We start from the raw sequence: 26,130 nt of genomic DNA on the forward strand, positions 1-26,130 counted from the left end.
GAGGGCATCAGATTCGAAAACATGTGAGTATTATTCCACCCACCATTTTGAAATTAGTAACTTATTTTTACAAATCTATTTGCACTTACTGCTGGTTTTGTAAGCTACCTCGAGGGTTTTTATTCTAAAAGGTAGGCTATAAAAACATCTTACAGAAATTACAGGGGGGGGGCACATCTTTAAAGTTGTTAAATGTTACAAATACTATGCATAAATGTATCCTTTTGACTTCACAGCTCAGGGAAGTTACCTAGCTTTAAAAATAATATAAAATCAATTCCTTTGCTAGTTTCCTTCATTCCACCAATTTGCTTCATTGGCCAAGGACTTGGAAACAACTCGGTCCCTGCCATGGAGGTCACGTACTCACAGGAAGGTACTCATAGGTGCCAATCGCTGGGCAAAGGCAGTCCTCCAGACTTGCCCAGGTGGCAGACTATGCAAAACCAAAGTTCTATTGTCCCTTTGTAGTTGGTGCTTAGAATGTACTTCCCAATACGTATCCTGTATCCGCCTTTTGCCCCAAAACAATTCCTCCTATGTTAATCATGTATAACCCTCCTCTTTTCTGATGTAGGAATGATGTAGTGATGATGCTTAATGAAGTGTGTGCTGGGATAAGACAGAAACTTTTAAAAGTCCTTTTCACCCCATACTCGGAGGTCAAAATTCCTCTTTGAAACAGTTGCGCAATAAACTTTGGTCTAGAGCTATTTGCTCCGGCTGGTGGCTGGACTCCTTCCTTTATTTCGCAGGGACCCACAGGCTCTGCCCGACGAGGTGGGTGACTGAGCAGCCTCGCACCTAGATCTTTCCGTAACATTAAAACAATCAAATAATTATGTCAGCTTCAACCAAGGGAGGCAGTCATGGAGCTCTTCTATTTCACCAGTGCCAGGAGATGGGGAATTCCCATACAGGTGCAAGTTCAGAAGTCCTTAGTAGGGCAAGACAGCACCACTCAAACTAATTAAGTTTTTTGCAGGGTATTTATATCACATTACATCACATATATCTTCTTCCAGATATGGAGGTGGCGGTCTCATTGCAGACACTAGAGATTAAGTTATCACTCACCAGGGCCTGGATTTCACCACATGGGCCCTGAATGCTGATGACAAAAGACTGTCCCATAAATTTTGCTGAGTCCAGATGTAGACATTGTTCCCCCTCATTCTTATTGTGAGCTGCAAGGATAATATAGAACCATATGCTTGATTATTGGTACAAAGCGAAGTGGCAAGCATGATTTGTGCAGTCTTATGGATGATTCTGGAGTGCTTAAGATGTTTACCCTAATCCCACGAGGCTGGTGCTTTCTGGTGTGGCATTCATGATACCACATTAACAGGATATTGAAGCAACACATTTTGCAAATAAAAGTACAGTGGAACCTTGGTTCTCGAATGGCTTAAGGATAAACAAATCGGCTCCTGAACGCTGAAAACCCGGAAGTGTCCTGGTTTTAGAACGTTTTTCGGAAGCCGAACATCTGATGTGGCTGTCAGCTATTGTTTCTGGGGCGCTGGCGCCAATCGGAAGCCACACCTTGATTTTCAAATGTTTCGGGAGTCAAAGGGACTTCTGCAACAGATTAAGTTTGAGAACCAAGGTACCACTGTATGTTATCTTTGTTCGCTTCTAAGGCATTTTAAGCTTCTTTTGTTTTTAAGGAGCTTTCATTTTAATGTTGTATTTGCAACTGCTCCAGGCTACAAACAGTAGCATAATATCTCATTACTGGTGTGTATGGGTGCAGAACATTTTGGGACCATGTTTTGCAGAGCATTCACAATACTGGATGCACTACTAAGAGAATGAATTCCATCTTCCCAGTAGAAAGTCTACATTTCCCCAACATTCAGTGCTACTGCAAGGAAAGTGCTATCTTGAGGACACCCACAGAACCAACGCAAATACAGCCTATTTATATGATGTTAAACGCAGGTGGCGCTGTGGGTTAAAGCCTCAGCGCCTAGGGCTTGCCGATCGAAAGGTCGGCGGTTCGAATCCCTGCGGCGGGGTGCGCTCCCGCTGCTCGGTCCCAGCGCCTGCCAACCTAGCAGTTCGAAAGCACCTCCGGGTGCAAGTAGATAAATAGGGACCGCTTACCAGCGGGAAGGTAAACGGCGTTTCCGTGTGCGGCTCTGGCTCTGGCCAGAGCAGCGATGTCACGCTGGCCACGTGACCCGGAAGTGTCTCCGGACAGCGCTGGCCCCTGGCCTCTTGACAACCCCAGAGTCTGTCAAGACTGGCCCGTACGGGCAGGGGTACTTTTACCTTTACTTTTACCTTAAACACGATCACACTCTGCTGGCTGACATGCCACTTCCACAGTTGGATAAAGGTCTTCTTCCTGAACTTAAAAGCAACGGATGGCATCCAACCAAGTCATACTCAGGAAAGATCCACTGAAACCAATGGATCACAGCCATGCTCATTGTAGTCAGTACTTCCCATCTTCATGGGTGGCCCCTTCCAAAGGGCTTCAGTGATGCTGTTTCTTAGGTGCCACTGTCTTCTAGACCAGTGTTCCCCAACCTTGGGCCTCCAGCTGTTTTTGGACTACAATTCCCATCATCCTTGACCACTGGTCTTGCTAGCGAGGGATGATGGGAGTTGTAGTCCAAAAACAGCTGGAGGCCCAAAGTTGGGGAACACTGGTCTAGAGGACAGAGCTGAAAGAAAGCCCAGCTTTTTATGACACCCTTTAAACAGATTTCACAAAGGGTACTTTACATTAGTTTAAGCAAAGCTGCTTACGGTACCCCCCCCTTTTTTTTTACTACTAACACCTCTTGTCTGTATATTTAGCATGGCAATTTAGTGTCCTCTGCCTGGTTGAGGACTGCTTTATCTCCACTGAAACTGAGCACTGACTGACAGATACACACACAAGAAAGTCAAGGGATTGGGGAGGGAGAGACTTGTAACTCCTGCCTGCAGACTGCTGCTAACATTAATTCAGTCATTATATCAATTAAGTAGTTAATTAAATGTAATATTAATTTTCTGCTTAATATTAAATTGATGGATTATGCCAAAATGGCAAAAATGACCGGAAGAATCAGAAATCAGGAAGACCAACATTTAAATAAAGAATGGGGAAAAATTATACTAAAAACCATTGTAAGCAGTTAAAATTGTTAGTAGGGTTGGAATAACACTTGTAGTTTAATGGTGAATTTTGGATATAATGGAGCTGTAAAAGATTTGGATTATTATAAAAGATGTAGGAGGAAATGACTAACAAGAAGATCCACACAGGGGATGAGGGAAGTCCAGGAGATTCTTTGGAATCTTGTATTTATGCTGGATAAAGGTAAAGGTAAAGGTACCCCTGCCCGTACGGGCCAGTCTTGACAGACTCTGGGGTTGTGCGCCCATCTCACTTAAGAGGCCAGGGGCCAGCGCTGTCCGGAGACACTTCCGGGTCACGTGGCCAGCGTGACATCGCTGCTCTGGCAAGCCAGAGCCGCACACGGAAACGCCGTTTACCTTCCCGCTGGTAAGCGGTCCCTATTTATCTACTTATATGTGATTGTAAAACTGTAATTTGAAAAACCACACACACACACATATATTTAAAAATGTAGTATTAATTTTATTCTCTCTCTAACACACACTCTACAGCAAAACCCAAGATGTGAAAAAATCACAGTAATCATAGACAACATAGTTGCTCCTAAAAAATAGGAGCAGGCATGGACAACAGCCTCATGGAAGGCCCAAGACTGTCCCTTCAAAGCTAATGAACAGCACCAACTTCTACATTCAGTCGGCATCTCTGGTTTGTGTTCTTTTCATGGGTGGGATGCACAGCACCTGGCCAGGTCCTTGGGCAGCTTCATAAACCTTCTGCCTGCCTTTTTCCTGTCTCCGCTTCAGCTCTGCCTTCAGCCTTGCTTCTTTTTTTCTCAGATCCCTGATCACAACTGTTGCTGTCGCACCTTCTGCGATGGATTTCTGGGGCTTCGCTGACCTGACCGTTTTGCTGGTCTTTAAACACTTGCCTTTAAATACAAGTCTGTATGGTCCATGCATCGCGCCGATTCTATTGCCACTACTGTGGCATTTCAGATCAGACAGCTTCAGCTCCACGACGTCTTGTGTTTTTTTGACAGCCGTGCAAAACTCGTTCTCTCCTAGCTGCTCCTGCTCTCTTGCTCGGACCTGCGAAGAGGAAAGGACAACTCGGCTGATAATATGTGCTCTAAAAGAGCAATGAGAGAATAGAGTTTTATTTTGTCAGTCTTAGTTAATTAACAGAGCTCAATGAAACCTTGTTGTCTTTATAAACAGGACCCCAGGCATCTTGTTACGTTTTCTATTAACAGGCCAAAAACATACAGAGTTCTGAAATCAATCAGTCTAGTTTTATGAAATCAATCTGTCTAGATTTCTAACAGGCCCCCAAATCAACCCTTACCGTTCCACAGCAGCTCAGTTTCCTGTAGGCTATAAGCTCACCCAGACCATCATATAGAGTCAACAGATCTTTCCTGTATCTGTCCAGTTCTTGAATTGTTCTCTTAATGCCATAACAATACAGATCAGCACTTGGTAAAATAGTGTCCTTGTTAAACGTGTTGTGGGGTTTTGCATCTTCTGTTTCAGGACTGAAAAGGGTCTCCTGGAAGGTGGAAGGAGTTGTATTAATTTTTCTTAATGAGGAACTTCTTGCCACATTTGTCTAGAGACTGGTGCAACAGATAAACAAGCCAGGTTAACTTTATATCCAACCTCTGTTTGTGAAATGGTATGCAGTTCTTGAGCAACATAATTCTGTTCTCAGAGAATACAGAAAAGTTGCTTATTCCTAGCAAAAGGATTTGTTTAGGCACTTGCAAATGGAAACTGGTACCTCATAAGAGCAAAAAACTGTGAGTGTCGGGAGAGACTTTGCAAGAAAAGCAGATGCAAGACTTCTTAAATCTCTGTCACAACAACTAAAACCACACCACCTTCTGAGCCTTTTGTTAATGGCTGTGTTGGAAGGAAACACAGACACATCACTTTAAAAAGAATTGCCCAAAATTAAAATTCCTAACCTTGCTAAATTTAAAAAGAGGGAGAAAAACCTTAGAATACTACACCATTTCAGCATTAAGGAAGTATACTGCTGATTTAACATATTGCAAAAACAGCTGCTTACTATAGAACTTGTCTACCTGAATTTACTGCAAATATTTAAAAGATTCGAGCAGAGCTGGAAGAGCTCCAGGTCTGGAATCTAGAAAGTAGGTGCTTGCCTTTATGTAGAACTAGTCCCTTTAAAAAACAAAACAAAACCACCCTCTTTAAGACTTCAAAATGCTTTCCAAATCCAGGTAGTAACCTTAGCCTAAGAGCTATTTGCTGTTGTCTGAATATCTGGAAACGTTGCACAATTTCACCAGTGATCAAGTCGGTGTGCAAAAGGGTTATCAGCTCCTATGCAAGTCAGTGCAAATGCATTCGTGGGTTTTGAACTACTTTACAGAAAGATTCCTAACCTCTTTGCTACATGGGAACAGAATCCAAATACTCATTCTGTCAACTCATTGTCTTTAAGGAATATTTTCCGCAGCTGTAAATGTGCTGAATGGTTATATTATATATGTACTTGCTCTTGAAGACTTCATCAGATGCAAAGAGGATTCTATTGATTCTTAAAATCATTCAACACTGTCCAGGGAAATCTGCAATTCCACAATGCTACCTGACTGCAATTCTAGTGGCTCATAAAATTTAGTGCCCTGCAGTTTGTAATGAAGGCATTTTGTTTACAGCAACGTTTATACTGTCATATTTTTAAAAGTACAAAAGGAGAAGAACAGACATTTCTTTCATTTACAATTACTGCTCCTGTCAGCCAAAGTCCAGCATTGCAATTGATATAAAATTAAGCAGCATAGTGAGTTCTTAGGAAGCTCTCTCACTGGTACTCGTAAATCCACAAAAAAATTGGAATACATGTGGTTTGAAGCAAGATCTCCTAATTTGAGAGTTACGTTTCTCATAGCAGGGAAGGAGAGCAGGAATGGTGCCAAATGAGCCAGAGAATGTTTTGGAGTGGAGCAAGACTTACAAGAACCAAGTTTACATAACTGCTTTGACATTCTCATCAGCAAAGAGGGCAGCCCATGCACTGTCACAGGTCTCAACATAAGCTCCCACCACAAATACTGTCTTAGATCTAAAGCAAGCATTGTACATTGCCTAGCTATTAATGAGGTTTTTATTCAAAATGATAATCTTCTCCACCTTTTAAGCAGGAACTCTTGCTGGCTATGACCAGCTGGAACAAAAGGCCAGGAATATATACCTGTGTAACATTTTCCCCACTCCCAGAAAAACAATACACAAGTCCCTCAAGTATTTAATCATACCATCCAATGCCAGTAAACTGGTTCCAGCAGCTTCCACTTGAGAAAGGCTTCCAGTCGAGAGCTATCCGATTCAACCAACTGAAACAACTGAATGAAGGTGGGGGGGGGGGGGGAGGAAAGTTTTTCACTATTACTATGAGACTGAAAGTAATACAGCCACTCAGCACAGATCAGATAGGATTCTGTAACAGATTGATCCAAATTCTGCACACCAACCACCAAGGTTTTGAAGTCTGATTTTAAAAAATTGCTTCCCATCAATACCAATGTTTTGCATTTATGTAAAGGGACCCCTGACCATTAGGTCCAATCGTGGCTGGCTCTGGGGTTGCGGCGCTCATCTCGCTTTACTGGCCGGGGAGCCGGCGTACAGCTTCCAGGTCATGTGGCCAGCATGACTAAGCCGCTTCTGGCGAACCAGAGCAGCGCACGGAAATGCCGTTTACCTTCCCACCGGAGCTACCTATTTATCTACTTGCATTTGATGTGCTTTCGAATTGCTAGGTTGTCAGGAGCAGGGACCGAGCAACGGGAGCTCACCCCGTCGCAGGGATTCGAACCGCCAACCTTCTGATCGGCAAGTCCACATCCCTTGCATTTATGTAGCACTTTACAATTCTTCAAGTATATTGGGGGGGGGGGGGGTAGATCACATCCGCCTAATGCAGAGGTGGAGGAAGGTAAGAAGAGCCAATGTGCCAATGGCCAATCCAGCCCAACGTCCTGTTCTCACAGTCAACAACCAGATGCAGTCCCTCAAGCTCCCACTGATGTCAGCAGCTGCAGCAGAAAGGGAAAGAAGAAGACATAGCAGTGGAGCAGGCAGGGGGATGCAAATCACACCTTCCCCTGGTGTTTGAGGAGTGGGGACTACTCACCCCCACCTCGGCTGGTCTCCATGGCAGCTGCATCCCTGTGTCAGTCAGCAAGTGTATTTGTGTATTTTCAGCGATACCCGTGGCTGGGATGCAGCCCCAGAGTGTTGGCACCTGGGCCAGAAAGGTTAGCCAGCCCTGATCCATAGAACACACAGGAATTATCATTCTCTAATGCTGAAAACTGCCTTGCATAAAAAAATTCACACTAGACATTTTGAATGTCTCCAAAAGCATTTCATTCCTTCCAAAGGGAACATATTTCACAGGAGTGTCCTTTTCAGTGTCCTCCAAAATTTCCTTTGCTGTTGGAAAAAGGGAAAGAAGTCTTTGGGGGGAGGGGGAGAAACCCACCAGTTTTTTCTCCCCGGGACTTCACATATCTAGCTGAACAATACAGATACAGTGGCATCTCAGATTACGTTATCTTTGGGTAACGTAATTTCAAGTTACGAACGTGGCAAACCCGGAAGTGTATACTTCCGGGTTTTGCCATGTACACATGTGCAGAAGCGCTCTATCACGCTGCGTGCAGAAGCGGCACCTCTGGATATGGACTTTTCGGCTAAGTATGGACCCCTGGGACAATTTAAGTTCGTATCCGGAGGGTCCATATATAATATATACAACTAACAATGAAACGCCTTATCTCACTGTCAAATGATCAGCTACAACAAGGGGGAAAGTTGGAGGAGCAGCTCTTGGGGAATCTTCTCAAAGCAACACATGCCATCCTCATTTTGCGGCTGCATCCAGCCCCTCCACTGCCCTCCTAGTCATTTGTTTCATTTCAATTTTCATTGGAAATCTCAGCTCTTATTCCGAAGCACGCTGGACCTCATTGCATCCAAGATAAAACGAAAGTCAGTGACAGTTCTAGCTTTGTTGAAAGTAAAGTTGCATTCCAAGGCAAATAAGAATAAAGCTGAAAGGGGCTTCTAAGGCCACCCAGTCCTGCAAAAGCAAGAAATCTACATCTACAGCATCCCTAGGATGAGGCCATCCTGCCCTCTGCTTAAAAATGGCTAACAAAAGTGAGCCTCGCCGTTTCCAAGACAGTCTATTCTGCTGTCAAACAACTCATACGCAAAGGAAGTTCATCCTGCTGTTTAAATGAAATCCTGTTTTGTAACTGGAAGCCGCTGCTTTTGGGCCCTACTGTCTGGAGCCACGCATGACAAAACTGTTCAACTCCATCCTTTCCTCCTAGCACTTGGACTTCATGCCACGCGCCATCTGCCACCCTCCACTGGGTATTTACCTATGTTCTTAAACTGTGGTTCTCAGAAATAGACACAGTACTCCAAGTAAGGTCTGACCAAGCCCAACAGAACAATTGAGCTTCTTGTGGTCTGGACACTGCACTTCTGTGGATGCAGCAGAGAACTGCATTAGCCTTTTTTTTTGCTGCATCACAGAGCTGGTTAGTTTGCGTTCTATTGTTGTTGAGCCAGTTGTGCATCTGATTCTTTCTGCCTAAAAGTTTATATATCTCTGAGAGAATTAATTTTGTTTGGCCCAGTTCTCCACCCTCTCAAGACCATATTGGATTCAGTTCCTGTCTTCTAATTCACAAGCTAACCCACCCAGCTTGATGCCATCTGCAAAAAATATGGTTTATTCCTTTGTCCAAATCATTTACAAAGAAGTTGAACCGTGTAGTTCCCACAAGCCACTCCTGGCCAGGTTGATGAGGAACTGTTGCTTGGCACTTTTTTTGGTATGATCGATCAACCAGCTACAAATCCAGCTAATAATAGTATTGTCTAGCCCACATATTAACAGCTTGCAAAAAAGAATATTATGAGGAACCTTGTCAAAGGCTTTACTGAAATCAAAATATACTGTGTTGGAGTGTTGGAGTCATCAAAGCAAAATGGCAAGGATACCTTCTGGCAGCCATCTGTCGACAAAAGCAAACTGCTGATGTAGGTTTCTAGAGCTAGAAAGGAGTCTCTGTAGGGCTGTACATCTGAGGTTTCCCAGCTGCCCCCAAATTCCTGTTCCTCACTCTCCCTCCATATTATAGTGGCGACAAAGTTCATTTCAAATCTTATCTCAGCCACAAATGTACTTGTGGTCTGAGGCTAGCCCATATTTCTCTGCCTCAACCACCCATGATTAAAAAATACATACTTTAAAAGGCTGTTGTAAGAATGACTGTCGTAGTTTATGGGTGAACAGTGTAAAGCACTATATAAATGCAAAATAAAAATTCCAAAGACTACAAATATAATATTTAGCATGCAGCCTCAATGTATTACATTAGTTCAGTGCATTACAATGAAAAAAAAAAAAGGATTTTAGTTAACGTTCAACAAACTTTTAAAAGTAGACCGGAACAAAAATAAAATTATGCTGAACTATAATTGCCAAAACCTAAAATAGGGTATTTGCTAATAGATCTGCACTATAAAAGAGGTATACTGTACTATTCTAATGAGGTACACTGCCTTACTCAGATTTAGTAACTAGCGATTTTACACAGAAGGAGAAATTTGGGGCACTTCTTCATGAGGTGTCCCTCACACTAGGGACAGGCGATGTCAGGTTTTCAACATCGATATATGTTCTTGTTTAGTCGTGTCCAACTCTTCGTGACTCCATGGACCAGAGCATGCCAGGCACTCCTGTCTTCCACTGCCTCCTGCAATTTGGTCAAACTCATGCTGGTAGCTTCGAGAACACTGTCCAACCATCTCGTCCTCTGTCGTCCCCTTCTCCTTGTGCCTTCCATCTTTCCCAACATCAGGGTCTTTTCCAGAGAGTCTTCTCTTCTCATGAGGTGGCCAAAGTATTGGAGCCTCAGCTTCATGATCTATCCTTCCAGTGAGCACTCAGGGATGATTTCCTTAAGAATGGAGAGGTTTGATCTTCTTGCAGTCCATGGGTCTCTCAAGAGTCTCCTCCAGCACCATAACTCAAAAGCATCAATTTTTCGGCGATCAGCCTTCTTTATGGTCCAGTTCTCATTTCCATACATCACTACTGGGAAAACCATAGCTTTTACTATACGGACCTTTGTTGGCAAGGTGATGTCTCTGCTTTTTAAGATGCTGTCTAGGTTCACCCTAGGTTCACATCGCAATGTATCGCCAGGCAAACATTGTGATCTGGTGATCTACTGTGATGTTCAAACCACTGCTTCCCACCACAGCACTGCTAGGCGTGGAGATGAAATCGCTGAGGCAGTTTCACCCCAGTGCCTCACCACACCAGGGAGGAAGCAGCTTCACACTTTCCAGCTGAGCAGCCCCATCCTTCTCCAGCTTGAACATGAACCCGAGAAGCATCGGGACTGTTCAGCTGGGAGGTGCAATCCAATCTCTTTCCTCCCAGTGGATAGCTCTGGAGGAAAAAGACCAGCTGCCCATCCCTCTTGCTCCCACAGAGGCAAACAAGCAGCCAGCCAGGAAGATGGGAGAGGCTCCCTCTGCCTGGCTGTGTGCTTGCCTCCTCAGCTGAGCAATCCCCATGCCCTCCTGCTCGCCAGAGGGACCTGGGGCATCGGTGGGAGGAACAAGCTGTACACCCGGTGCCTCGCCAATTGTTTTCCCCTCTGCCGGTATGAGAGGCAGACCATGATGGTGGTTTCACTCAACAGTATATCGCTGACGAAACTGCTGTCACTCCTGAGTCCCACTGCCTCCAGCGCCCGCTGCAGTTTGTTTCTCCCTCATTTGACTCTCCACAGATGTCAGCTATGGACTTGCCTGGTTTTGCTAGTTTGCCTCACTGATCATTCAGAATCTGAATATTTTTGGCTTTAATGCATTCATTAGAATGCTGATGTATCTATTAAGAAAAAATTCTGTAGCAAGACTAAAAGAAACCTGCACATAGTCCAGGGATTGGGACCAGGGTGAGAAAATTGAACAAACTAATGATTAGGAAAACTCAACAGGAATAAAGGAGAAGACCACACATCCTTCCTAATTTGTTTGAACGATCACTCAAGTTTGTCAATATTGTATATTGCTTTTCTAGTTCTCCTAAGAAAGGAATGAATATAAATGACAACCAGAAATTCTTTGAATGCTTGCATCAGTTACCTTCCATTAACACCCACATTTTAAATCTGTGCTTGATATATCAAGTGATTAATCCTTGACACCTTTTTTTAATAGGTTAACTGTTTTACAATCTTGTTGTTCCACCTGCGTTGGGAGGTCAGCATTGGGAGATCATGCAGGGACAAAGGAAAGACAGAGATACTGAAGGTACTGGGGGGGGGGGGCAAGTTTATAGGTTAAAGCTACGCAAAGTGTTCGGCTTCTTTCCAACTAGAATAATCAAGAGTAGACAGAAAAAATTGCACAGAAACACCTTTTCATGTCCACCAAAGTGTTCTCAGAGTGGAGCATATTATAATTATTTCAATTTAGTACCTGCCCTTAACCATCAAGCCCCAGGACAGGTTAAATCTCTGGAAAGGGTGGCCACAGACTTCCATTTTTTTTGGAGGGGGGAGGGGCACCATATACAGTAACCATCAGAAAAAAGTATGCTTGCTACACAGTCCAGTAATTTATAAAGGCCTTGATAAGCCAGAGTATCATTTTTCAAGAAGCAATAACTCCACGTGCTTGGCCAATAAAACGTGGCAAGCAATGACTCTTTTCTGAAGCTTCCCTTTAAAACGGTGACAGCAACTATAGCACTGCAGCTCTATTAATTCTCTTTCTGCTGTGGAAAATTTTCAACTGAGGGCACATACAGGTGACAGATTACGGCCAAGGGAAAATTTTAGCTCAAGGCAATAATGCCGCCAAGTAGAAATGACCAGCTTGAACATTATTAAACATTACTGGAACGCTGCCAGGGCTTCCCAGTGGGGCACTAATTGCCTAGTTAAAAAAAATAATACCTGAAGAAATATGTTGCAGGGGACCTCAGATGCATTCACCCCCACAAGCAGAGCTTCAGGTACTCTGGATCTCAAATATCACACTTGTTCTAATGTGAAGGGCAGATTAATGTATTCCTTGGTATCTCAGCAGTGCTATCTATCTATCTATCTATCTATCTATCTATCTATCAATCATCTATCCATCCATCCATCCATCATCTGTATATGCCAGTAGAGAAATTACAACATTGTCTCTTGTAGCCAGGATGATGCCATATTCTGCCAGTGGTGGAGATATGGTATATTTCAGCCTGCTTATGCAGGTGTCTCAATGGCTACCAAACTTGGGGCAACAGCAAATAAGGCCCTGCCGAAGATTCTTAGCGGAGGCGATGGGAAAGGCAAGGACAACACTTTTTCTACAGGCCAGTCCATTTTGGTGGAGTGGGCCTTTCCCCTCCCAGAGGCAATTGAAACCAATGTGAGGAAGAACAGCAGGATCCTCTGCCCTGGCATGTAGGTGTGTCACTTGGACTCCCCTGAACCTTTACTGCTGCAGCATGTGCAATGAGATTACCGGCAGATTCAAGCAAGGCCACACCCTAAACCACAGTCACTTCAAGGAAGCTCAGGATGACAGGCTATTTCTTGAAAGAACATCCAATCCCTTTACCTTTTGAGTCCTTTTTTGTTTCAGTCTCTGAGCCAGAGGGGAGAGATGGTTTTACTACTAGTATCTCCACTACTAGTAATTCTGGGGGCCTTTTTTTTTAGTTTGAAGAGGATGGTAAAAATGCTTTAAATAAATGGAATTTCATTTGTAGGGAACAACCTTTTTTTCCAGACAAGTAAAAATGTTGTTGCTTCAGTTGGCCTTTGAGAATTAACAATGGCTCAGCCTTGTTTGTTTTGATTGCTGCATTGTTGCTTTCAGCTCATATTATATACAGTATTTGTTGTTGTTTGGTTATCTTAATTGTAAACCACTATAAGAGCTTATTACGAATATTTCTACAGCACAATAATTGCGTTACATTACAAAATATTGCAGTACAGTACCACCAGAATAGGATGATTTGCACACGGTGATCTCAGGAGAATGAATGCGTGGCCACATGGCAAAAGTGTCACTAAAATGTTCATCATTTGCTCAGCAAGCCAGACAGTTTTCCCATTTCTCTCATTACCCACTGAATGGCAATCCCAGGAAACTGCCATCTACCCTGTCAAGAGGTCAAGCATGAAGCACATTCATCTTCCCTGAGGACACTCCTGGCTCAGGCTTGCATTTTTGTCCATTGTGACTGCCTTGCAAACCTGAAGCAGGTAAGAAAAGGACCAGTGACAGGTCGTGGGACTAAAGAACAACAAGCAGAACAGGAGAGGCAGCAGTGACCTGCCAGGGAGCACCATGAAGGGAAGCAAAGGCGGCGGGCTGCCTTCAGTGATCACATAAACTACATGGCAGAGAAGGAGAACTTGCATTTCTGGGCAAACTGCTTGCACATCTATGATCTATCTCTACATAGTAGCTGATTACCTGGAACCCTCTCAGATTGGCAACCCAGATTACTTGTTATTTCAAGATGTGACCATCATTCTGATATATTATACAAATCTGTTTGAACTGTTTATGTTAATACTAAAAGTGTTGCAAGTCATTCTGAGCCTTTGGAATATGGATGGATGATAGTTTTAAATTAAATACAAAAATAGTGACTGGAAATATCCACAGATAAAACTATGCTGAAGAGAAACTTTGAAAGGCAATTTCTTTACATTTAAAAGCAGGTGCTGAAGGCTGACAGCTGGTGAAATAGCTGTATTTTAATTGGAAACGTCCTGTCATTCCTCCCCCCCCAAAAAAAAAATAAAATTACACCTTATCTGTCAGAACCAGATTGCTCACTTTATGATAGTTCGCAATGAAAATGAATTATATGCTTCACTAAAAGCAGGCTAACACTTTTAGGATGGCTAGCGGCAGACACAAACACTGAATAGGTCTATCCTTTGAGGGGAAGCTAGAACACAAAGTAATTTGTATCATCATCACCATCAAAAAGCAAAGGGGCTATTTGCAGTAAGATATACTAATATGCCAACCTAGCAGTTTGAAAGTACGTCAAAGTGCAAGTAGATAAATAGGTACTGCTCCGGCGGGAAGGTAAACGGCGTTTCTGTGCGGTGCTCTGGTTCACCAGAAGCGGCTTAGTCATGCTGGCCACATGACCCGGAAGCTGTACACCAGCTCCCACGGCCAATAAAGCGAGATGAGCGCCGCAACCCCAGAGTCGGCCACGACTGGACCTAATGGTCAGGGGTCCCTTTACCTTTTATACTAATATGGGGATGCGGGTGGTGCAGTGGTCTAAACCTAGGGCTTGCCGATCAGAAAGTCGGCAGTTCGACTCCCCGCGACGGGGTGAGTTTCCCTTGTTCAGTCCCAGCTCCTGCCTACCTAGTAGTTTGAAAGCAAGTTAAGTGCAAGTAGATAAATAGGTACTGCTCCGGCGGGAAGGTAAACGGCGTTTCCATGCTCTGGTTCGCCAGAAGCAGCTTAGTCATGCTGGCCACATGACCCAGAAAAACTGTTTGCGGACAAACACCGGCTCCCTCGGCCTATAGAGCGAGATGAGCGCGCAACCCCCAAGTTATCCGCGAATGGACCTAACGGTCAGGGGTACCTTTACCTTTTATACTAATATGCTGGCTTTTTCATTCAACTGTGGTATAATTATTCAAAGAAACTATAACTGAAGTGTGATACAGTTTTGAGAAAGGTCCGTCTCCCTATTATGCCAAGCTATGCCGACACCGAAGAGGAAAAGCAGTAGCAGCTGCCGCCAGGTACCTTCCATCATGTCTGGATCTCACCTGGCTTTCAGGTGAGATCCCTGCTCCCTGCAGCTACCGACCGCCACAACTGAGGCTCCTAGAAGGAGAGGAAGCAGCAGCCCCCCCCCCACTGTGCTGCATGGCCTGCAGAACCTTGTAACTAAGAACTGGTGCCTGACTTTGCTTTCTACCTATTCCATTCTCATCCCCTTTCCTGTTAGACTGTAAGCCAGAGGGCAGAGATTGCCTTTTCCTCTGGTCTTTGTAAGCTGAAAATTGAAGCAAAATCCTTTAAATAAACAAAGCAACTTGTGCCAGAGTGGCATGGTTTGAATTTGCAAAAGGCCACTTAGGCTTTAGCTGGATGATTCTCAAAAACATGTCTGTATGTGAATTATTTAAATGTTTTTTTTTCCTCCTTAGCCCCAAACACTTGGATATTTCTCTACTGTCAAGCCAACGTAGAGCCACCCTCAGGTAGTAGATAGCACTCACTGGTGTTTTCGTTTTCCTTGTTTTGTGTCCAAAGAGCAGTAAAAATTAAGCTATGAAGTCCGAAACGTAACAAAATCCTGGCACCAAGGCCTGAGTAGACTGGACAATCAGCAAAAAAGGACTTAAAAACTTGGGACAGGTATAGGGACAAAGATAAAGGAAAGTCAAAGCCAACAAATGCTTAATACCACCAATTAGAAGCAAAATAGATGTAGATCCTCGCTAGCTGATCGAAAGGATTCTATGGAAAAAGATACTGGAATCTATTAGCATGAAGGGGAGGAGCCCAAAGCTCTACTTCCTGTGCCTCAAGGAAGTTAGAGGCTGGAATCTGACCTTTCTAAGTGTACATACTATAGAGAATGGAATTTCCTATGAATCTAGGCATATGTGAGAGTGCTATGCTCTTTGGAATGCATGCAACCTACACAACACACAAATTGGCTCTCCATGTTCCCCTGTCAAGTGAGGTCCACAGTGTGTGTGTGTGTGTGTGTGTGTCTATGGGAAGATTCTCTCTGTGGTGTCTCCATGCTTATGCAATGACCTCCTCTTTAAGGTGCATTATGCTTGGCACTGCTCTCCTTTTGGAGACAGAGGAAGGCATACATCTTTGTCCAGGCTTTTGGGGAGGGCTACGGTGCACTGGGGACTGAGAGTGCTTCTGCCTCATTTTTGCTGCTTTTCAGCTTTCTTACTGGGATTTTACTGTGAACCGTTACTGTTAAAGATACAGATGTGGGTTTTTTAGTTTATATTATCAACTTTTGGTGAAGGGTGGATTACAAGCGCTTGTAACAATTCTCTTGCGAAGGCCTCAAGGTGCTGGCACAGTCCAATGGCATCAGCCTGCATCTAGGCACCCAGCACATCAAGAGACCAGCCAGTCCGTTTGGGGAATCACGGAGCTAGGAAGTCTTCCATTTCTGGTGGATTCTGGCTTTAGGACTGAATATCTAGTCCTCCAATTTTGGCATATATATTTATTCACAGAATTCTCCATAGATTCTAACATAGCACTATGCCACAGAAGGAGGATTACCTGTTTGTAATTCTCTGGTTGCCTTACAACATCTGCTTCTGTGATGGAGAAATGGCCAATAATGGGATCAGTATGAGAACCAGTTGTGTACGAATGTACCTGGAACAGAGAGATGTGGGTTTAGAAATTATATCTATCTGTATATATGCACACACCACCTATCTCATAATCAATACATTAATACTATTAGTACACTTGAGGCTAACAGATTACGAGCACGCATGTCAATTTCTAAAGAAAACTATGAATGAATTTTCATTCTGTTTTGATCTCGTCTTCAAAATTAGAAAGAAAGAAAAATTTTCAGGATTTGAATAAGGCAGCTTGCTGTTATTTTTTTCTGCGAAGTGTAGTCTGCAGCAAAATAATGTTAGATGGGTTACATCTACAACCCAAAACTAGTTTTACTTTAACCTTGATGCAGAAAGATGAAATATCTACAAGCCAAATCATTACCTTATTCAGGAGCTTGCATTGTTCTTGCTGTTCAGTGTGGCATTTTCGCCACTGGAACTGCAGACGGCCATTTAACCACTGCAGGTATCGGACATCCCTTTGGCCTTTCATATGAGATTTTGGAGGCAGGCTTTCTCCATCCTGCAGGCTTTTCAAAGGGGTATCACACTAAAATTGGAAGAAAGGAACAAAATCTTGAAAAAATTACTTTCCCCCAATACGTTTATCTTTAGACTAGGAATGGCTAAGCTTTTAGGATCAAAGAGCCACAGTCTGCCGCTGAAACTCTTCTGGGGGGTGCAAACCAGCAGTTGGTGTGGCCCCCCACCTACTTTCACATGAATGCTTTCACATGCATGCACACAGCCACAGAGACGATTAGCATCACCACGCACAGCTTCTGCTTCTTCCTGTCGAGGCTGGGTGAGCAAAGCCACCGCCTCCTCTAGCACCCAGTGCCAAGAGGAAGGAGCCCCTGCCCCAGGAGGCACAGGGCAAATCTGCCACTCCTCTAGCGCCTGCCTGCTTCTGCTAAGGCGGTCGAGGCAGCCCCACGAATGCAAGGCAGCTCTCATCATTGTACAGATACAGAATTAATTCTCATGGATTTAATAGATTTATTGAAAGTAAGTTCATGCTTTCACACGACCGATAATGCAAATATGTTTTTCTGCTATACTGACTTTCATTCTGATATTTTGTGTTAATCAAGTTGCTGTTTTCTGTGAGCCGCTTTAGGCGTCCCTCAGGAAAAACAATCAGGATATAAGAAAGAAACCAATGAAATGAAAATGAATTATTATTCTTGATCATTGCAAGTGGGAGCCTTTTTCTGCTCAAGAGTGGAGTAAAATGTTTTCAGTAAATAAAAAAACAACAAAAGATTCAGGAGATTCAGAGAACTTTCTAAACCTCAGAAGAAAAGGCAGAGAATAGTGATCGCAACAAAGCAAAGCAATTCTCACAGCAGCCATATTGCTAGGGAGCATTTTGAATCCATTTAAAGAAGCGGGAAATAAGAATGTCCTTCCCATAAAAGCCCACAACCAGGATGACTAAGTTATTGGACTTAGGCAGAGATGGGAGATGAGGAGCAGGGGGGGGGGGAGCCAGCTGAATCACCCACCAGCACAGTGATCACATGAACAAGGCTGGCACAAAAGCTAATAAATCTTTTGCAAACCTTTTAAAAATCATTCTGAGTTCTTGAGGGTGCAATGAGCCAGTAAAACTAGGGAAGGACCTGTGCCCTTGTTCTCTTAGCTATTCCAAACCCCATTGTATGTTGCAGAACACATTGCCTGTAGATTTTGTATGATGCTGCAAACTCTCAAAGAGCCCCATTGGAGTCATACTTGTGGCACAATTACACTATCTTGGGGAGCATCAAATATTTATATTTCAATCATTTTTAACATAACCAGCAAGCTGGGAAAATGTGTTCTGCAAGGAAAAGCAAGTGCCAGATGCCTCTGCATTGCTGCAAGTGTAAACCATTGCTCAACGAAACAATTTTCCTATTGGAAAGACTTTCTGCTATAACTGTGCTGCCACCTATTGGCAATTTGAGCATCACTTACAGAAGTGGGTTGTGGAACAAGGTGCAAAGTTCAAGAAATCCATTTTGCAGGCAACCAAGAGATATATTAATGACTCAATTCTGAGGCTACTACAGCATTAGTATATTTAAAACCAGGCATTACTATACAACAAGCTCCAGCTTTGGTATCTGGTGTCTAAATTTTTACAGTTTTATGATCCTCCCCCCTATGTAAACTGCCTCATGAGGGCTTCCTCTAAAACAAGGGTGGGGAACCTCTGGTCCCCAAACCTCTAGATCTGGTCCACGGCCTCCCCTCTTCAGACCTGCTTCCCCATGGCAAACGGAAATGTGCCTGGCCCCAGCTCCCACAAAGTCCAAGTAGACTTTGAAATTAAATATGTTTCTTCTGTAATGTTTTTAACTGCTTCTACTTTGGTTTTATTTTTAAGTGGCAGACTGTCCTGAATAAAGTTTCTAAAAAATAGTGGGATACTAATTATTAATAAAACTAGATTTTTGCATAAGTTAACTTATCCAGTATCAGTTCACAATGAATACAACTGTTTCCTTTAACATTACTCTGGCGGTCTGTTGGCAAATCTATCCTACCAATAATCCAAAGTTCAATAAATTACAGAAGACAGACAGAGCACAAACACATACCGTACCTATCAGCTCCTCCACTACAAAGTGACCCCAAAGTCACAGAAGGAACTACTGGACTGACATTGCATGCAAAGAGAAGATTGACAACAGTTGCAGAAAATGCAACAATGAAAAGAACAACTGCGGTGCACAACTAATGTTTCCTGATGTCTTTCAGGAAAGTTTTGATACTTAATGCTTCTTGTTAAAAATGGATCAAGATTTTCGTAATTCAGCTCACCTAAGCAGACTAAAATGTATTGTATACAAGGTATAAAGGTAAAGGTACCCCTGCCCGTACGGGCCAGTCTTGACAGACTCTGGGGTTGTGCGCCCATCTCACTTAAGAGGCCAGGGGCCAGCGCTGTCCGGAGACACTTCCAGGTCACGTGGCCAGCGTGACATCGCTGCTCTGGCGAGCCAGAGTCGCACACGGAAACGCCGTTTACCTTCCCGCTGGTAAGCGGTCCCTATTTATCTACTTGCACCCGGAGGTGCTTTCGAACTGCTAGGTTGGCAGGCGCTGGGACCGAGCAGCGGAAGCGCACCCCGCCGCAGGGATTCGAACCGCCGACCTTTCGATCGGCAAGCCCTAGGCGCTGAGGCTTTAACCCACAGGAATTAAAGATAGAGTCATACCTTGGGATAAATATGCTTCAGATTGAATGCTTTTGGGTTGCGCTTCGCGGCGCCCTGGAAGTAACGGAGCGTGTTACTTCTGGGTTTCACCGCTTGCGCATGCGCAGACGGTCAAAATGACGTCACGCGCATGCACGGAAGCTATGGAACATGACCCGCACACGTGCAGACGCACTGTCGCGTCTTACGTTCTGTTCGGGATGCGAAAGGGGCTCCGGAATGGATCCCGTTCGTATCCCGAGGTACCACTGTATTCCTCAAAATGCAATGGGAGCCACATCTACTATATAAGTCTTCTCTTAATCTAGCACTGCCATTTTCACGAAACAAGCCACAGCAACAAAACTGCAATACACATTCAAGTCCAGCCCCACCTTCCAATATCTTGTTCCTAGTAAAAAAAATGGATACCTGACAATTACTAACAAAAAAATTACTCACCATGCAAACAGTTGCTTCATCCCAAAGTTTCACTCTATTTAGGGCTAGTAACTGCTCCATTAAGCTGATTCTGCATAGAAGCCAGGAAAATACCAATAGTAGTTCTCTGCTTCCCTCTGAACCATCAGAGGGAAGCTGATAAAATTCTGGTCTTCTGTAGCCAAGGCTCAACACTACACTCCTGACGAATCTGACTTGGGTACCTAGGAAGCAGGTGATGATGATGATGATAATAATAATAATAATAATAATAATAATAATAATAGTACAGTGGTACCCCGGGTTAAGTACTTAATTCATTCCGGAGGTCCGTACCACTTTAGCTAATGGGGCCTCCTGCTGCTGCTGCGCTGTTGCTGCGCGATTTCTGTCCTCATCCTGAAGCAAAGTTCTTAACCCGAGGTACTATTTCTGGGTTAGCGGAGTCTGTAACCTGAAGCGTATGTAACCCGAGGTACCACTGTAGTACTCTGCCCATTTAATAACTGGGTTGCCCCAGCCATTCTGGGCACCTTCCAATATACATAAAAACATTTTTTTAAAAATTGCGGATTAAAAAGCTTCCCTATACAGGGAAGTTAGAAAAGGCAGCAGTTGTCACTTTCCACAATTTCAAAATCAACTGTGTCCTGGGGGAACAAAGCTCCAGAGCAAATTCACACGGCAGGCGGGCTATGCAAATAACAGCAATGCAACCTTCCCCTCTAACTTCCTACTGCAAGTTCACTGGTTGCTTTCAAACCATGGAATACTCTCCCCGAGGGAGTTTCTGTTGATCATGTGAATGCCCTTTTGGTGCCAGGCCAGAAGCCTTTAATTTCCCAAGACACTGCAACAGCTGAGGAGATTGCAGACTTGGTTATAGCTATGAGATATTTTTACTCTCCTGTTTTAATAATTGTGGCTCTTTCCTAATGTGGTGGTTCTACTTTGTTGTTTTTTTAATGGAAATATCTATTAAACAAATAAAAAGCTCTGTATTATGCATATACTTATCACTAATTTTTGCCAAAAAATTAATATGTTCCCAGATTAATAGTAATTTGCTACCTGTGTCAGCAGGCTCCATCCATCCTCCACCTTGGAATTGCTTCAGAAGAGAGTACAGTAGTTTCCAAAATACTACAGTCTGTTTAAGGAAGACAACAGCACTAAAACATTTGCTGTATTGTTTACAATGCAATTCAATTGGGTGAAAGGAATCCACTAATCCCCTTTCCGCAAAACACACACACACAAAAACCCAAACCCAAGCTTCCCTCTGATGGCCCAGAGGGGAGCAGAGAATACCACAGTGGGTGGTATTCAACTTCAGTTTTAAACCCACTGAAAGCAATGGCGTTAACTTATTCATTAATTTCCATGGGTCTGCTCTAAGTAAAAGTTAAGCTGAATACCACTCAGTGCTTTTAGTCAATTTTAGGTGGTTTCATTTTTGAAAAAGGAACGTGTCAAGAGAAATTGGGATTACAAGTTGCAAAACCTAGAGGCCACAGTGGAGCTCTGCTGTCCCCACAAACTGGGGGTGGGGGTGGGGGGGAGGAAGCAAGGCTGCCTTCCTTAAGGATGCCAACCACTCATAAAACATTAAACCAACAGAATGCAATTCTCTATGAGAGAGTAACCTTAGCTGATAAGAAACACATCCAGGTCACAGAATGGAGCACTCCAGGCAGGCCTGAGTTGCATATCTACCCCAATGTTAACCTCCCCCCCTCCCAAAAAAAACCTAACCACCATATGTAAGGATCACGACATTCGGGCCAAGACAAATGCAGATGGCTCTAGAACAGAGCTTCCCAAACTTTTCATGTCGGTGACACACTTTTTAGACATGAATCTTTTTGCGACACAGTAATTCAGTTTTGCATCATTTTGTGACACAGTAATTCAGTTTTACAGACTAACGCTAACCCTTTTCCAGCCCTGGGAGGAGCGTGGGGAGCATTCGCATCACACCTACACACTGCAGCCGGCAGACTAATGTGTCGCTACACACTTTGGAAAGCTCTGCTATAGAAACTGTGCAGTTGTGACCAATTTAGTGGGACTTCACTCCTTATAGATGTGCTTAGGACTGAAGCCGAACCTTACAGCAATGGGCCTTAATAGCTCTGGAAACCTTCCCCCCCCCCGCCAAAAAAAAATCTAGCTCAGCCACAAAGGAGAGCTTTCCCCTTGTGCACTTGCAGAATGGGGATCCTAAGAGGAGGCGGGGATATCTTTTATGCAAACACTTGGGCTGGGCCCTCCTCCTTTTCATGAACTGACATCTAAAGGGATGGCACAGTGCTGTTTTTCCTTAAGTTACCTGCATTTTACATAGGTTTTTTTAATATATAAAAATAAAGTTTTAATTCTATTAATGCCCTACTGATTGCTGATCTGCTGGGGGTCCAAGTTGAAGGCGCATATGAGGCTCTTAACAATGAATTCGGGTCCACTTCGCCCACGAGATTGCCTTTGGGGGGCGCGGACGGCCCCCTTCTACAGGGGGAATAGCAACCCGACTACAGGCGCCACATAACCACCGCCCCATTTCTCCACGGAGCGCGGTGGCGCACACCCTGCGGAATTCCCTGCCTCTTGAGAACAGGCCGGCGCCTTCCTTCTGCCGCGCTCGCTTCGTCACCTGATGGGTAACGGAAGGACGACCCCGGCGCTCGGAAACACCATGGGGAACTTAAAACTTTTTGTGAGGCGATGCCTTTTTAAAAATCTTTTCCCAATAATTTTTATTAAGTTTCATACAAATATAACACATACTGTAAAACAAATACGAGAAAAAGAAAGAAAAAAGCAAATAAAACTAGTAAAGCAAATAAAAACAAAAAATATAACAAGAAGCATATAAACAACACAAATTAATTAATTAAACTTTCAATCTCTTAAACATGCTATTTGACTTCGTCTAATCCTTCCCATCCTAATTTCCTTGTATCTTAATGTAAGTTTTCCAATATCATTATGAAGGGGTACAGTTAGGGTTACCCCAGAAAACCCTAAAAAAAAACCTGTTTGTGAATCCCCCCCCCCCCAGTCAGGCCTTGGCGTACGCATTTTAAAAACTGCATTTTCCTCTAAGACAAAAAGCACGAGCTAAGCAGTCCTCTGTAACAAAAACGCTGTAACAAACCCATAGCTGAGAACAGTAAAGCTTTTCGCTTCCCAGATCCCACATAACCTTGTCCTGGTACATTGATTTGCAACATACTTCCGGGAACAGAGCCAGAGAACGAAAAGCAACATTTCTATGTAAGAATCTGTGAAGCGGGAGAGGAAAAAGGGGTTTGAAAAAAGGATAAAGGTAAAGGTAAAGGTACCCCTGCCCGTACGGGCCAGTCTTGACAGACTCTGGGGTTGTGCGCCCATCTCACTTAAGAGGCCAGGGGCCAGCGCTGTCCGGAGACACTTCTGGGTCACGTGGCCAGCGTGACATCGCTGCTCTGGCCAGAGCCAGAGCCAGAGCCAGAGCCAGAGCCGCACACGGAAACGCCGTTTACCTTCCCGCTGGTAAGCGGTCCCTATTTATCTACTTGCACCCGGAGGTGCTTTCAAACTGCTAGGTTGGCAGGCGCTGGGACCGAGCAGCGGGAGCGCACCCCGCCGCAGGGATTCGAACCGCCGACCTTTCGATCGGCAAGCCCTAGGCGCTGAGGCTTTAACCCACAGCGCCACCTGCCAACCAAGAATCTGTGAAGGGGGAGAGGAAAAAGGGGTTTGAAAAAAGGATAAAACCTGCTTGTAAAATGTTTTCGGTGCGGCCTGTCTTTTGTGAACTGAATCACACAGGTGCCTTCTGCCCCCCCCCCCCGGATGGCAGAATAAAACGCTCTTTCTCTGGATTAACCCCTTGGTGTTGTTTGACTCCTTTTGTCTCTGCTCGGGTGCAACAATTATTCCTACCCATGGATTAAAAAAAGGCTACAATTATTCAAAAATAATATTCTATTTGTAATCAAATTTCTTAACTTTTTTTGTGTTTAATAATTTTTATTAACTGGCCAATCACATCAAATTAAATCACATTCCAAATTACAAAGCCAAATTTTTAAATTTTGTTGGGGGAACCCATACTTCAAGCCCCCAGATCTAGATCTCATTTCTTTACTAACTCTTGATTTAATCCTAGGCCTGTTGGGTACTTTCAAGTAACTTCCTAATTTTTAATATTAAAGGTAAAGGTACCCCTGCCCGTACGGGCCAGTCTTGACAGACTCTGGGGTTGTGCGCCCATCTCACTTAAGAGGCCAGGGGCCAGCGCTGTCCGGAGACACTTCCGGGTCACGTGGCCAGCGTGACATCGCTGCTCTGGCGAGCCAGAGCCGCACACGGAAACGCCGTTTACCTTCCCGCTGGTAAGCGGTCCCTATTTATCTACTTGCACCCGGAGGTGCTTTCGAACTGCTAGGTTGGCAGGCGCTGGGACCGAGCAGCGGGAGCGCACCCCGCCGCAGGGATTCGAACCGCCGACCTTTCGATCGGCAAGCCCTAGGCGCTGAGGCTTTAACCCACAGCGCCACCTGCGTCCCTGTCGCAAGCCCTAGGCGCTGAGGCTTTAACCCACAGCGCCACCTACGGTTTTTTAAAACCTCTCTCCTATTCCCCCCCCCCCGCCAACCGCTTCTTCGAGGTTCCTGCTGCTTTTCTGGGGGTGTTTCGCGAAACAGAGGCGTGAGGCTGAGGGGGCTGAGGGATCCCGCCAGGCCGCCTTCCACCCACCGCCTGGGGCCGGCCGAGCTTGGCGAGGCGGAAGGCCTCTGGGGGGACGCGGGGCCCGGGCAAGGCGGCGCCGAGAGCCCCTACGGCCGCCGGGAGACGCGACGCAGACGCCGCCCGCGCAGCCATCGCCCTCAGCGCCGCTTCCCTTTCGCGCCTCTCGCTCAAGGCGAGGCGCGGAGCTCACTGCGCATGGGCAGGGAGGCGCGGACGCATGCGCGGCAAGAGCCCTCCCGACTCCTTCCCCGGCGCCCCTTTACCCTCTTTCCCCTTCTTCCTCCTCCTCCTCCTCGCGCCTGTCACTCAAAGCGAGGAGCGGAGCTCACTGCGCATGACAGGAAGCGCGAGCGCCCACGGCGGGCGCATGCGCAACAGGGGGCCCTCCCGACCCCTTCCTTCACGCCCTTCTCCCCTACTCGTCTTCGCGCCTCGAAGCTCACCGCGCATGGCAGGGAGCACGCGCATGCGCGGCGGAGGCCCTCCGACGCTAACCAGCGCTAGGGCCGCGGAAAGAGAGAGCAGGAGTTTACGGGGCGAGTGCGGAGAGTGGCCTGAAGGGGGCGCTCTTCGGCTGGAGGGCGCTCCACAAATTTAATAAATATGTATGCTGTATACAGTATATGATTTATGGGGTGGTCTTTGGCTAAGGGAGTTGGGCAATGTCAAGAGTCTTTAAATTGTTAAAGATATATTGTTAGAAGAAGTATAAATGTAAAAATCAAGAAAAAATATTTTTTAAAAAATAAAAATTAAGGTTCCTGCATACTTTTGTTCAGGATTTGTCCCTCCTTGCAAAGAGGGGAGCAAACTCTGTTGCAACAGAAAAAGAAGTTTCTGCCTTGCTTTCCACTGGATCCTGCCTCCATCCATTCTTCTCTTGCCGATCAGAAGGTTGGCAGTTCAAATCCCCGCGACGGGGTGAGCTCCCCTTGCTCGGTCCCTGCTCCTGCCAACCTAGCAGTTCGAAAGCACCTCAAAATGCAAGTAGATAAATAGGTACCACTCCAGCGGGAAGGTAAACGGCGTTTCTGTGCGCTGCTCTGGTTCGCCAGAAGCGGCTTAGTCATGCTGGCCACATGACCCGGAAGCTGTACGCCGGCTCCCTCGGCCAGTAAAGCGAGATGAGCGCCGCAACCCCAGAGTCGGCCACGACTGGACCTACTGGTCAGGGGTCCCCTTTACCTTTACCTATGTGGAAACTCAGGTAGGCAGATTCA

General features: G+C 44.9%; 1 protein-coding gene and 1 long non-coding RNA gene across 2 annotated transcripts; one reads left to right on the forward strand and one right to left on the reverse strand.

Moving 5' to 3' along the window:
* Window positions 1-3,603: 3,603 nt before the first annotated feature.
* Window positions 3,604-25,079, reverse strand: TEDC1 (tubulin epsilon and delta complex 1). The gene is made up of 8 exons (XM_079981571.1): window positions 24,917-25,079; window positions 21,245-21,323; window positions 20,195-20,397; window positions 16,927-17,094; window positions 16,471-16,569; window positions 6,372-6,458; window positions 4,430-4,633; window positions 3,604-4,173 (listed from the first exon to the last, which is right to left on the reverse strand). The coding sequence occupies exons 1-8, from the start codon at window positions 25,040-25,042 to the stop codon at window positions 3,775-3,777; spliced, it is 1,365 nt and encodes a 454-aa protein (XP_079837697.1). The 5' UTR covers window positions 25,043-25,079; the 3' UTR covers window positions 3,604-3,774.
* LOC307218949 lies at window positions 21,330-24,043 on the forward strand. Its single transcript, XR_013840176.1, has 2 exons — window positions 21,330-23,482; window positions 23,911-24,043. It is a non-coding gene; the product is annotated as an uncharacterized lncRNA (long non-coding RNA).
* Window positions 25,080-26,130: the final 1,051 nt, after the last annotated feature.

This window comes from Podarcis cretensis (assembly GCF_951804945.1).
Source record: "Podarcis cretensis genome assembly, chromosome: 6".
NCBI classification, from domain to species: domain Eukaryota; kingdom Metazoa; phylum Chordata; class Lepidosauria; order Squamata; family Lacertidae; genus Podarcis; species Podarcis cretensis.